This window comes from Fusarium mangiferae, assembly GCF_900044065.1.
Source record: "Fusarium mangiferae strain MRC7560 genome assembly, contig: FMAN_scaffold001, whole genome shotgun sequence".
NCBI classification, from domain to species: Eukaryota; Fungi; Ascomycota; class Sordariomycetes; order Hypocreales; family Nectriaceae; genus Fusarium; species Fusarium mangiferae.
The window spans coordinates 4,498,013-4,511,668 of record NW_024573921.1 but is presented as its reverse complement, the minus strand read 5'-3'; the positions used below and the strand labels follow the sequence as shown (position 1 = coordinate 4,511,668).

Here is a 13,656-nt window from a genome sequence, read left to right as displayed (position 1 = left end):
ATGCCGGTTCGAAAGCCGAAAGATTTCTTCAAGAGGTTACAGCGTTTCGCTTGACGCTGTTGACGCTGGAAGCGAGGTGGGTCACCTGCACCTCAGGGGAAGGTCTAGACCAAAAGTCAATTTCCCCACCAGATTTTAGCGCTCAACGTTGACAGCGGTACTAACGATAGCGCCGCCGTTGACGCTGAAGACGCTGAGCATCGCGTTGCGTTGTGAAATAATTTTAGGTAAACACTTTACTCTTCAGTACGAATCAATAATCGAGCGTTTAGTAGGTATAAAGACTTAAACTTTGCGTAGATATATGCATTTCTCGTTAAATTACCAATAAACAGAGATCAGTAATCTTTCATCCAAGCCAATATGGATGCCAACCCTACACCAAACTCTCCTAACGACAAGCGAGACAAAGTCCGCGTTTATGTCGTCCAGCGCTGTCCCCGCCTCTTAGACCTCGAACATGGTGTCCAAACAGCAATTAAAGACATCGCAACAGCAGCAAAAGATGGAGCCAATCTCATTGCATTCCCTGAGACATGGCTGACAGGATACCCTGCTTGGGTGTTTGGGATGGCTAGCTGGAACGACCCTGAAGCGCGAAGTTGGTACAAGAGACTCATTGAAGCCAGTCCAACTGCTTCAAGCTCTCAAATCAATCGAATCAGAGACGCCGCGAGGGAGAATAACATCGAAGTCGTCCTTGGATTCAATGAACGAGCCCGAGAAACTGGTGGGACTATTTGCAATAGTGTTGCGATGATTGGACGAGATGGTTCTCTTCGTGGTGTCCATCGCAAACTGACTCCAACGCACGCCGAGAGAATTGTCTGGGCGAATGGGGATGCACAAGGTCTCAGGGCCTATGATACCAGCTTGGGAAGGATCGGTGCAGCAGTTTGCTGGGAACACTTCCATCCTCTCATCAGACAGGCTCTGCATACAGAAGATGAACAGATCCATATCGCTCTGTGGCCCGACATGCCTTCAGCGCATCAAATTGCTTCTCGGCAGTATGCGTTTGAAGGAAGATGCTTCGTTGTCGCCGCAGCTTCGTATCTGGACAAAGAGTCTGTTCCGCCAGAACTGCTGGAGGCATACATCAAAGGAGCTGGGTCGGCAGATCTCTTCACGGGCGGCTCGAGTGTGATTGGGCCGGATGGGGAGTACATTGCAGGGCCTGTATACGGTCCCGAGCCATTGATTGTGGATATCGATATTGGGCAGACTATCGCATATAAGCATGATCTTGATGTCGCAGGCCATTACGGCAGACCGGAAATCTTCAAGCTGTCGGTCAACAGAGAGGGTGACCGGAGATGATGTAAATAGATAGCCCTCAAAACAAAGCCAGGTTCCAACCACGATGTTTGGAGACATCTTGCCATGCGACTGCTCTGGGCCCATTGACAGTCCAGATCTCATCAAGAACATCAATACACGCATCAACATTCTTAAACTTTCGCCATTTATTCATCGCGACAAGTCGGTTCCGTATGACGCTGGCTTGCCTTGCATTTTCAGCTCTACTACCAGCAACGAAAAGCGGAAACAGTAAAGAGCATTCAGCAAATGCGCCTTGAGGGATTCTGTCCGAGAGATTTGAAATGGCCTCAATATGTGTCGCGATTCCTCCAGGTACTATTTCCGCCACAACTTGCTGATGGAAGCGTTTCCGTAAAACTGACTCGAGGTAGATAAATGCCGCGCTTCGGTATGTTTCACTGAGCAGGGCGAGAGGTTCGTCACTTGTGATATCGGCTTTGCACTTCCACTCCGCAAGGTCATTCGCAATCTCGTACGCCTTTTGCAGCATCTCTTCGTCAGACTCGATTGTGCCGAGAACACTTATCTCAGATAAATAGAAGATGATCCGCGGGGCATAGGCGCAATATGGGTCAGCTAATGCATCATCGTTTGACATCCAGTAATCGCCAGTTAGTAATGGCTTTCGATCAAGCGAGATACTCGTCAAACTATCGTGGTATGCAAAGAAGCGCAATAGCCATTTGGCTTCAAAGCTCAAGTTTCTCGAAGCGCGTACTGAGTCAAGGCATGCTGCTGCGCCAGCGACGTGACATGTCCAGCCAACGCTTGTTCCATCCGAAATGGTTTCAAGAGCGCACATGACCATTGCGATGGCGAGGCGCATTTCACTTGTCAGGGTATTGTCTTGGTCAAGAGAACTTCTGAAGGCATTCAAGACACGCCCACGGTGTTGGAGAGATATGTCGTTGAACTCTGGGTTGCACATCGCGAGATGTGCTGACGACAGTGCGGTTATGGCGTCTAAGAGTACTGGACAATCGAATGCCATTGGAAGTAGGACTGAGATGAAGCAGTTGTTCTCTGTGTTTGTCGACAGCATCTGTGCTAGAGTCGTCGTGTAGTATCGCAGCATACTTCGACGACCAGTGCTCAGATCCCCAGAGTGGCCATCATCTGGACGAACCATATCCACAGGCTCCCTGATACCAGTATGCGCATTAGGGTACCTAACCACAGCGCCCCCAGCAGACGGTGACTTTCTGACCCGCCGGGGTGCTTGGTACTCGCAGATGAGATTGAGTCGCGTACAGTCTCCACAAATAGGCACCCTCGTATCACACTTCTTCCTGCGCTGCCGACAAGTCAAGCAACCATGCTGCTGTCGCGTAAAAGGTTTCTTAGTGCGTTTTTTGGCGGGTGGTGCTGAGGGAGAGTCTAGACTGCTGGTAGATAATGGGGTTTCAGAGGGGCTTGCCATGAGTGCCAAGGTTACTGCAGGTAATCGAGTGGACGCTGGGGTGAATGTTGGGGTGAGAAATAAGGGGGAAGAGATGAAATGTTGGGTGCAACTTGAGTCGCTTTCTGGATACGCAATATCCGCTAACTCGGGACGGAGACGTCAAGTTGGTTCATGCAGGGTTTATAACTTACCCCGCACTTTTACGGTCAACTCAATCAGCCAGAGCCAGCTGCCAGTGGTCTGAGGAACAATTAGTCTTAGTGTTGACAGAATTAGCTCGCAGTCTCCATATGGAAATGGGCCGATGACGGTCTAGCATTTCTGTCTATCACTAGTCTAGCTTCGTTCTTAGTTGTCATACTCCCAACTTGGAGATAAGCTTTCAGACCACTCTTATCGCCCTTGACGCCCTTGACGCCGAAGCTTCTCCACAACCCCAGTGTTCCGGGTCACCTTATCTAGAGCTAGCAGGACGACAATATCGAGCGAAGCATCATTCTTATCATAGTACTGGGTTAGTATTTACATCAATCCAAGATGACTATAGCGCAGAAGATGCATATATAGATATTGCTCATCTCTACATTAATTGCACATCATCCTCTGAATATGCCATGAACACCCTACAACGAGACTAGTGCTGTCGACATTATCCCTTCAACCTCAGTCCCTCATATCTTCATCCTCTTCGTTCTTCCCTACTGGCCTCAAGTCTGTCTTCCCAGCCATGAAGGGCGGTTCTGACCACACAATGGCTCCGTCCGAGCAGTCAGCCATTGCCTCAGTCGTCTCATGTGAACCCTCACCAGATGGCAAACCTCAAGCTGAGCATGCAGACTACCAGCAAACTCACCTCCGAAAGCGCTTCACACTTGTATCAACAATCGCATTCGGTTTCACCACTATGATCTCCTGGGTAGCTTTTGCCTCAGGTCTCGCCGTTCCTCTCTCATGCGGTGTTGGACCAACTCTCATTTACGGTCTTCTCGTCGGGGGTATAGTCATGAGTATCCTCGCAGCAGGATATGCTGAACTCGCTTCGGCGTTTCCATCTGCTGGCGGTCAGTATCATATAGTGTACATGACGTTCCCAGCTTCAACCCGTCGATTCGCTGCGTTCTTTACAGGATGGATGTCAATTCTATACACTATGGGAGCTACAGCGTCATGCAGCTTCTTTGTTGCACAGTCTATCTTGAACCTGGTCACGTTATGGCACGAGACCTACGTCGCTCAGAACTGGCATGTATATCTCGTCTACATCTGTCTGTGTACCATTGCCTTTCTGGCTGCATCACGATTCCCAGCTGCTACCGGAAGTATCGGAGTATCAGTGTTCTGGCTGTCGATCATCGGCTTTATCGCGTCGCTTGCAACACTACTAGCTGTGCAAGAAGTCAAGCAGCCCGGCAAATTCGTATTTACGGAATTTAGGAACGTTTCTGGGTGGACCGATGGATGGGCTGCTATGATCGGTCTCGCGAGTTGCCTCTGGGCTTATTGCGGTATCGATGCTCCAAGTCATCTATCAGAAGAGGTCGACAACCCGAGCCAAAACATTCCCATCGCCATCGGCGCGACTATCATACTGGGTATTATCACCGTGATTGCTTGGAACGTCGGTCTTATGTATGTCATCAAAGACGTTCAAGGACTTATTGCTTCGGGTGCTCCGATCATGGAAGTGTACAATCAGGCTCTGGGCTCGAAGACTGCAACGACGATCTGGGCGATTTACTACCTCCTCGTTTTCTACCACATCATTCTCAACCTTTTCGTCTTTTCTTCACGCATTCTGTGGTCATTCGCACGAGACGGCGGTGTTCCTTGTTCTCACTATGTTTCTCGCCTCAGATGGTCCAACCCAGTCCGCGCAACGGCCATCATGCTCGTCCTCCAGATCATCATCGGTATCCTCTACATCGTTTCCAAAACAGCTTATAGTAGCTTCATCAACCTGACCCTATTTGCACTAAACATCACCGTGGTTTTGCCTCAATCTGTGTTATTATTTACCGGCCGCGACTCACTGCCAAAGCGGGCTTTCTCGTTGGGCAGATATGGATACGCTGTCAATGGCTGGCAACCATCTTCATGCTCTTCTTTAGTGTTGTGTTTGCATTTCCTGTTGCTAAGCCTGTTACTAGAAGTTCTATGAATTACCTTGTTGTCATATTTGCAGTTAGTCTGATCTTCATCGTTTCATCTTGGCTGTCGGGTCTTTCCAAACGGTTCACAGGGCCATCAGAGGCAACTGTACATATCTGAAGAGTGATACACCCACAATGATTGAAACATTCAAGACAATCTTATCCTATCATATGAGGACTAGGTATTACATCATGTACTATCAGCCGAGGATTCTGAATTCTGAACATTCCGTCATTCCTAAACCTCTTTCCCCTGTGGCTGACCTAAGTCTGCGATTCGCATGTTATAAGCTGACCTTGCGAAGACTCTTGATGGACACTGGTCCAAGTAATCCATGTTTTTGCCAATCTGAAGAAGTATACAAGATAGGTGCAGCAGGACCAATGCCATTCGCCTTGACATAATCAAGTCTAGCCTTGACCGCATTGAACAAAGTAGACGCCACCTCCACCCGAATCGTGTTAGTTCCCGTTACCAAATAATCCGAGACATCGACTTGAGCATCGTAAATATCGATCGCTGGGAGCTGCTTGTCGTTGACCCATGCTCGAATGGTGTTGAGTACGGGACCGAACTGAAGTTGAGCGATGGAGTCTTTGCTTGGGACTCGTGGTACATCGAAGGTAGCTGTGTATGTACCAACCCCTGATACATTCTGCGCTCCAGAGATCTCGGACCAGGGCTTGAGGGTTGTCTGAGTGCCAAGCTTCATCACTTTCTTCACAGATGCTGACTTTGCCTCGTCAGGACCAGGAACCCAGGACTCAAGTGTCAAGTTCCAGTTGCCAATGTCGATGTCGAGAGCATTCTTCCTGTCGCTATTACTGGCAGCAGGAATTTTCTTGGTCTGTCCATTGGACAATGTCAAGGAGGCTGCCTTATCATCTTCCAAGATGACGGAGATACCCTCTTTGCCATCAGAACCATAGGTAGTGTCGATGACATTCTCAGACTGCGAGACGATGCTCATCTTCGACTTCCCACTGGTAAATGTAACAATAGCCGTCTGGCCCGCTTTCAAAGATACCTGGAAGGCGACCCTGCCCGATGAGCGTTTGAACGATGCCATAGCAGCCTGTTTTCCAGTCCATGCGTCGAGCTTGTAAGGAACCTTGCCCTGCTCAACCTCTGCCGTGATCTCAAAAGTCGCCGATGAGCCCTTGTTAACGAGGAGCAGATATTCCGACCCCTTGTCTGATCTCCACACGGTGTACAAGTCCCTCGCAGCATCTGAGTCCGTCGTCACTCGGGGCTTGACGGACAGTTTCTCAAGTGCGTGGAGTAGGTCATCAGCGGATTTGACGAAAACAATGTTGGAGTACTTGGATGCCTTGAGCTTCGAGATGTTCTTGCTCACAGCATCTTGCCCCTTACTTCCAATGGTAGTGCTGGGCGGACTTCCAATGACGACAATTGGAAGGCCTGCATCGGCCAGCTCAACGAGCTTTTGCGATGCCTCAGCAGTGATGAACTTTTGCTGGTTGAGTATGAGCGCGCGATATCCTGCACCTTCAGAGTCCAAAATCCTGTTCGTAACCTTGAAGGCATTTGAGCCAAGGTTCGCTGGCGAGAGATACTCGTATGTGAAGCCTGAGACTCTATTAGCAAGAGTAATATTACCGTAGGACAGCTGGTACTTACCACTAGCACGAAGATCCGTGCCATTATACTCATCTGATATGCCAAAAGGATCCTTATATAGGTAAAAGGCCAAATCTTTCTTGGCCACTCCTTGTTGTAGAACAAACTGGTTCCTGGCAGTATAATTCATCATCTCGCCCATATACTTCCACGCTGGCTGCTTTGGGCTCCATAGCTCAGTGTAGATATACTGAAAAGGCGTGAATCCGGGCCATGTCGATCCAAGTTGTTCTCCAGTATACGTCATTCCGTGGATCATCATGGCATTAACGCCGCCTGCGAAAGCGTCGTTAAAGAGGTTGACGAGCGAGGGGATAGTCAGGCTGTATGCTCCTTGCGCAACTGCACCGATCTCTGTGGAGATAACATTGCGACGTCCGAGGTGTGCGGGGCCGACGAATTGTGACATTTGATCTGGCCTTTTGAAGGCTAGAGATTCGAGCTCCGGGGTGGAAACGATCGGCACGTCGGCGAGCTATCAACGCGTCAGAAACAGTTCATAGCACTAGCATTACAGCGAGAAGAACGTAGACCTACAATGTCCAAGGGAATATTATAACCAACTTGGCACGAGTGAGAGAGGCCCAGCGATTCAGCCCAATCTTCAAAGGTCTGTAGATACTCCTGATAACCCTCGTTCAGGGTCAGTCGGTAGTCCTGGAGGTACTTGTTCTGTCCGTCATCCAGAGTTCCATCGAGGTAAAAGGTAGTGTTGTAGGGAGCCTGAGCTGCTGTAAAGGAAGTCGACTTGTGGAATAGCAATGGAAGATACTTGATGACGTCGTAACCGCGCTTAGCCTTGAAGCGATCAGGGAAGTCAGGAGACCAGTAAAGCGAAGCTTGAATCTCCATACTGTCCTCCCAAGCTGCTCATATCTTAGCATTCCCAGAGTAAAAGCTTACGTGATTGAACTCACTGTGCTTGCCAACCTCCCTGAGCAACTGACGGATCTGAGTACTCAACAGGTTCTTCTCCCAGAACTGGGAAGCTAGCTTCGCCCCAGCTGCACTGAAATGGTCTGTGACCCAAGAGCCATTGGCAATGACATCGGTGGGCACGCCGTCGCAGGATCGCTGGTTGGTGTAGCGCTCGTAGTGCGCGAATACAATGTACTCTTTGTAATTCTTTGGTGCCGTCCATGTGAGTTTGCCGTTCTTGACATACTTCGTCAGGTCAACGAGTGACTTCTCATATAGGGCAACGAAGGCGTTGCTGTCGTCCGAGGTGTTTGCTTTAATGTGATCAGAATAATACAGGACGGTGCGATGAGTCATGAGTGATTGTAAGAGTTACACTGAGTAGAGGCGATGACTTACTTGATGCGACGGCAGCGGCAGAGACCCCAACAAGACGGCTCCCACCAAACTTCTCCTGTGGGTGAACATATCCCAAGTTCTCATTCCAGTTGATATCAGCAGCTGGTAAAGCCCCATCGAACTTTTCTCCTCCCTTGACAGACACTTTGCCGTAGACAAGCTGTACAGCAAGACCAGGAGTAAGCGGCTTCGATGGAACACCCTGACCCTGGCTAGCACCCAGCGCCACATCCATCGACAGCCCATTCGCCTTGGTCGCTTCAAGCGCAACCTTGAGAACGTCTCTAAACGCTGGCTTGCCGAAGGCGTATGTCTCCATCTTGGAGTCGTTGACATCGCCGAAGCCGTAGTTGTAGAACGGGAGAAACTCTAGACCGCCGGCGCCGAGCTTTTGGAGGTCTTGGATGTCGGCTTTGAGGACATCGTGGTCGACATCTGCATCTGGAAGCCTGTGGATATTAGTAAATCGGTGGTATTTCTTGGGGCTGGATTGGTTATTTACCAATATCTGAACTTGGGGCGATACTCGGCTGCTGGAGCAGTGAAGCCTGGGACCGCATTGGACGAGGGTGGGATACCTTGCCCAACGACTACGCCAATGGCAGCCGTGGAGGCAAGTAATTTGTGCCCGTATAGACGCATCTAGCTTGGGTGATCAGTAGCAGAGGTGGGTGAGAATGAATGTGACTGTACTTGCTAATGCGGATTTTAGCTGCAGCGGATAGCTATAGGCCTTTCTTTTATGTGCATTTCCAGTCTCGCACCTCGGGCGAGTTGTCAGCGAGATTGACATCCCCCAGGCTCTGTCCAAATTAGCCATCGCTGTTTATTACGGCGAAGTGAGCCCCCTCTGTGGATGATTCCCCGGCACTCACCAAGCGTTCTGGGCAAGCTTGGTCGTATTGAGATTAGCACTGCCGATTCAGGGGATTACCCCGTGGGGAAATAAGGTCACATGAATGATAGGCGTCGTGGTGGGTTAGGCTCGTTCCTGCACTCGGTTACACTGTACTGAATAGCTGATTGAGTATCTCGTTTGCCTTCTTGGTGTGGCTCTGTTTTGTTTACTGACGTCTACTCTTAAATATTTCTAGCATCACATGGCGCATCGCCTTTGATAGAGAAACTAATTGAGGTGCTATTTTTGTTATGTTATATCTGGTTTACCAAAAAGCAGACGTTGGGTGTAAGTATGACCTCGCTTACCGCATTGTTTACCTCGTTTATATCTCGTTCCACTCACCCCGGTCTTTCTCCGTCTCGGCGTTCGTTACCCCGTCTATTTACTCACTGTATACGGCGAATACATGACAAAGACAACTCTTTTCGATTGAGTCGCAGACTAGTACTCAAAACGACATCACACCAAGAGATTCTGAAACTTCGCTTATAGACACCATAAACCAGGAAATTGTAATTCTCCTTATTCTCTAAATCGGGTTTTCTTCTTTTTCTTTACATACCTAAAGTCTGATTTAGAGTTTTTGTCATTTCAGAAACGGCCCTTTTCTGGCTTTTTTGATGTTGACTCGCTGGCTCGCTCATGCTGCAGGCTGGGCTTGCGGATTTAGAAGATCATTACACCTCTTACGAGCCGCCACCTCCTTCTCGCCAGGCCGAGGCCCCCCTTCGTTCAGAGACAACCTCTCCATCTGTATTCCAAGTGCCATATCAGCGGCTGTCGGTCCCTGACTATCTGCGCTCGGCACGTCTTTGCGGGCACCCTTATCAAGAAGCAATTTCACTACGGCATCATTACCCGCGAGGACTGCCAGGTGCATCGCCGTTAGCCCCAAGCTTTCCTCAACAGCATCAAGCTGTTTCGGATCATGAAACTTCGATAGTAGCTCATTCATAATCTCGCGGTTTGCACTCCAATCGATGTCGGTCCAGTCCAGCTCAGCCGCCTCGGTTGCACCCGTCCCGCGGAACTCGGCGTCGATGTGAGCGGCTGCAGCGCGGTGGAGCGCCGTCCACTGCCGGGTTGGCTCGACGATGAAATTCAAAAAGTGTGCGCTGCCAAGGAGGTAGCGGAGACGTGCGATTGAATTTCGCGCGTTGGAGGCGATGACATGGCCCAAGATAGTTGTGGGGTTTGTGAAGCTCAGGTGGCCGCTGCTCAGGCTGGTCGAGTTGATATCAGCGCCATGCGATATGAAGCATTCAGCGAGTTTAAATTGGTCGTTCTGCACGGCCACGAGTAGCGGGGACTCGGTTCTGCCTAACTCGCCCGGCAAGCAATCAAGAGGCGCGCCGTAGTCGAGAAGGGGTTCGACGAGTCGCGTATCGTTTTGTCCTGCGTACGCCAGTACATGGAGAGCGGTCCACGTTGAAGCTTGTCCACTGAAGGGATTCTTAGAGGCTTCTGTGGCGTGTGCCCCATGCTCAAGGAGAAGGTTGACCATCGTGGGACGATTCCATCGAACTGCCTCCAGGAGCGGCGTTCGCAGATCAACGCCGCAAGCGCGGTTAATGTCAGCCGTTTTGAACGCACCAACGTCTTGGGATTGAAGCACTTCTTCATCGTAGTTTTCTCCAGCTTTCATGACATCAGCTCCGTGCTTGAGGAGATATTCAACCAATTCGTCTCGGGCTAGTGAGATGGCCAAGTAGAGAAGCGTTTGGTTGAAGCCGCCGTAGCCGTTGGGAGAGGCAACCCTGCTGGTCCTTGGCAATAGACACTGGAATGTTGATTCCATCGCCTGTTGGTATCTCGGACCATGGTAGAGGATCATGTCGAATAGGCTGCTGCCGTAAACAGCCTGCTGAAGGAGGCTTGTCACCAAGAAGCCCCCGTGTTTGTCTGCCCCTTGTTCGAGGTTGAATTGCTCGATGGCATGGATCATTAACTCCAAGCATTCTGAACGAAGCTGCGATGCTGCAATTTCTAACGCACTTCTTGCTCCAGGCCACGATGTATTGCACGTCCTCGGATCGGCGGTGTGGGATAGCAAGAATCTGACAATTTTGGGACGGTCACAGTGAGTCGCTAGGTCACACATCAGTCCCTCTAATGCACCCCAAGTCTAGATCATGTAGTTTGTGAAAGGCATGAGGATGGATATAGACAGAAAACACTCACCCCATCCGATTGGATGACCCTCCGGGAGCCGATCAATATCTAGCGATGCCGGAAACGCGCCTTGGTACGCGATGAACGTGGTAGTCTTAGCATTTACATCCGCGCCGGCTTGGATCAGCGCTGGGCCAACGCTTTCGATCTCTTGATCATCAAATGATATCAGCCAGTGAAGCGGAGACTCTCCATTCCGTGCCACCGACGCGGTTGCTCCATTGGAAGTGAGCCACAAGACCGTGTCATGATGGCCTGCGCGGCAAGCACACAGAAGCGGCGTCTCGCCTTGATCGTTGAGCTGATTAACTTCAAGTGAGGGAAAGTGGTTCAGGAGAGCCCCGATGGCTTCCGTTTGACCGCAACTTGCGGCCACATGAAGAATGCGGTCACCTCTCTTGTTGGCTGTGTAGTCAGCGATGGAATCGAACTGAGAAAAGTTCTCAAGCAAGATGGGAATGTTTCCAAAGGTTCTGATCCACATATTGTGAGCAAATCCGTGAAGCATTTCCGTCTTGAAAAAGAAATTCGCGCCTGTGCCTGCGAGGACGTCACGAATGGTTTTCTTTGTTTTCTCGTATGTTTCCTTGGAGATCATGGCGAGATCTTCGAGGGCAGTTCTTGAACCACGCAGGGCCATTAGTTCCAGGGTTTCAATTACGCTGTCTGGGTTATCAGGCGTGCGCCCGATGGCATGCGCGATTCGGTATCCATATGCTGACGCCAGTGGATGTTTCGCTCCCCAAGCATTAAAGAGCCATCGCAATGCTTGTGATGTATCCTTGTCTACACCGTATCCGTTGATGTAGAGAGCTGTGAGGAGGAAAGCCTCCGGTGGGTTTATCATACCTTTCTCAGCCTCACCCTCGCCTCTTTGGATGTATGTTGTTGTCAGGTACCTCTGAACAGAAGGGTCCATCCCCGTCCAGTGGCGCCACGTGAAATAGTGTTGCTATGCGAGATGAGCTTTCTATGAATTCGACGAGCAAGGCTATTGTGACCTACATTCAGGTTCGATTTCAACACTTGATTCGGCTCCGCACTGTTTCGGTTAGTTTCTTATCATGTATCGCCAGTTGGTAATATGAGTACCTATCCTGAGTAAACGAACCAATGTGGCCCAGGGCGACCATGATTTGTTCGAGGTCTCTTTGGTGTGGCTCATTCGATAATCCTATTGTTACAGCTCTTTTCATCGCATCGTATAAGCCCGAACGTTGAACAATTGCGATCAGCTGTTCCTTCAGTGGCTCCAACGCTTGGAAAAACATGGGTGGAATGGAACACAGAATCTTTTCAATGTCGTCAATGCCAACTGCTGGGTGGTGGGTCTGCGCGTTGTTCTGCTGCAATTGCTGCTGGAGAGACTGGAGGCGTTGGAGGAACTGGCCGCTGTCGCCATAGGTAGTGGCCCTAATGGCTTTCAAGTAGCATACAGAAATATCTGCCTGGGCAGCTAGTCCTCCAGTCTCCTTCAACTTCTCCGCTTCCGCGTAGAAATCTTCGCCTTGCTTGGATGGGTCCACGAGGAGTTTGAAAATGTTTTGACCATGTGCGAATGTACACCAGATGAAGAGGGACAATGAGTATATGTCGGTGTACTTTGCGTCTGATGCCTTGACTGCTTTCTTCGCCTCGGGGGCTTTCCACGGCCGGGTTCCTCCTAGTAAGAGGCTGCTCCTTTCAGTGTTGATTACCTGGGAGTAGCCGAAGTCATTCACTTTTGCTCTGTACTTGTGTTCCGCGTCTGCGAATATCAAGACATTCTGCGCCTTAATGTCACCATGAACGATACCGCATGAATGAAGCATATGAAGACCTCTGCAGACATCAAGGCAGAGCTTGCGCCGAGTCTCTACACCGAGATACTCTCTTTGTTGCAGCTGCCAGAGGCTCCCATATTCCGCAAACTCCACCATGAGAACTGGTAGTTTCTGCGAAGAATTAAACGGGTTTGCGCCCCATGCCAGTCCGAGAAAGTCAACTAAGTTGGGGTGTTGCAAGATCGGGCGGTGCGTCGAGAGATAGAGCTCCATGATTGCCGCGTCTATGGCGTGCCGGGACGCTTGGGTGGCTTCACCTTTATCTGAAAACTCGATAACAGCCACTTTGTAGGCGACTACCTCCGGCAGCTTGCGTTTATCTCTGATCTCGATCAAGAGGCCATCCATGTTTGTACGCGACGTGAGAGGCTTCTGGGGCGGAATGCGACGTCGATACACGGTGAAGCTTGCGCCCCGGCCGGCGTATGAAGCGCTGTCCACGGCTTGCGCATTTGAAAATACTGGAGGGACCGATAATGTCACGACATTGTCGGCCAAGAACGCTCGGTATGCAAAGTCCAGGGCGTTCGGGATGAAGCGCGCATCGTCTAGGGTTGAAGGATCATATGGTTTGAAGGTCGTAGGATCGGAGGTTTCGTCCCTAAAAGACGTCAGATTTCTTCCTGATGAGGAATCCATTTCGTTTGAGAGAATTAGTGATTAGAAGATAGAGGTCCAAGCTGCTTAGCTCGAGGCGTGAAGGAGGAATGTTGGTCCGGTTTCTGACCAGGCGGGGAACCTTAAATGCATGGTTCCATCGCCTTAGCTTCTTTCAAGGGTCCTATGTTGCTGGTAAACACATAGTTATTCATTATGTAATTACGCATTTGCGGCTGAGGTGCTACGGCCTGCCTCAGCCTGTTTTGCCATTGACGATATTGTTAGGACGACTGGAGGACTATTGCGAAAGACACCAAGTGGAGTGG

The 13,656-nt window shown here is 50.1% G+C and overlaps 5 protein-coding genes across 5 annotated transcripts; 2 read left to right on the top strand and 3 right to left on the bottom strand.

Moving 5' to 3' along the window:
- Positions 1-363: 363 nt before the first annotated feature.
- FMAN_01985 (uncharacterized protein) lies at positions 364-1,320 on the top strand (the record flags this gene model as incomplete). The annotated part of the gene is made up of 1 exon (XM_041825167.1): positions 364-1,320. The coding sequence occupies one exon, from the start codon at positions 364-366 to the stop codon at positions 1,318-1,320; it is 957 nt and encodes a 318-aa protein (XP_041677336.1).
- A 290-nt stretch (positions 1,321-1,610) lies between these two features.
- On the bottom strand, positions 1,611-2,743 carry FMAN_16031 (uncharacterized protein; the record flags this gene model as incomplete). The annotated part of the gene is made up of 2 exons (XM_041825156.1): positions 1,611-1,638; positions 1,686-2,743. 2 exons carry the CDS (start codon positions 2,741-2,743, stop codon positions 1,611-1,613), a joined length of 1,086 nt encoding a protein of 361 aa, XP_041677335.1.
- Positions 2,744-3,452: 709 nt separating this feature from the next.
- FMAN_01984 (uncharacterized protein) lies at positions 3,453-4,883 on the top strand (the record flags this gene model as incomplete). The annotated part of the gene is made up of 1 exon (XM_041825144.1): positions 3,453-4,883. The coding sequence occupies one exon, from the start codon at positions 3,453-3,455 to the stop codon at positions 4,881-4,883; it is 1,431 nt and encodes a 476-aa protein (XP_041677334.1).
- A 276-nt stretch (positions 4,884-5,159) lies between these two features.
- Positions 5,160-8,476, bottom strand: FMAN_01983 (uncharacterized protein; the record flags this gene model as incomplete). Its single annotated transcript, XM_041825133.1, has 6 exons — positions 5,160-6,466; positions 6,518-6,992; positions 7,055-7,383; positions 7,435-7,749; positions 7,835-8,283; positions 8,337-8,476. The coding sequence occupies 6 exons, from the start codon at positions 8,474-8,476 to the stop codon at positions 5,160-5,162; spliced, it is 3,015 nt and encodes a 1,004-aa protein (XP_041677333.1).
- An 899-nt stretch (positions 8,477-9,375) lies between these two features.
- Positions 9,376-13,369, bottom strand: FMAN_01982 (uncharacterized protein; the record flags this gene model as incomplete). The annotated part of the gene is made up of 4 exons (XM_041825122.1): positions 9,376-10,823; positions 10,917-11,859; positions 11,913-11,949; positions 12,000-13,369. 4 exons carry the CDS (start codon positions 13,367-13,369, stop codon positions 9,376-9,378), a joined length of 3,798 nt encoding a protein of 1,265 aa, XP_041677332.1.
- Positions 13,370-13,656: the final 287 nt, after the last annotated feature.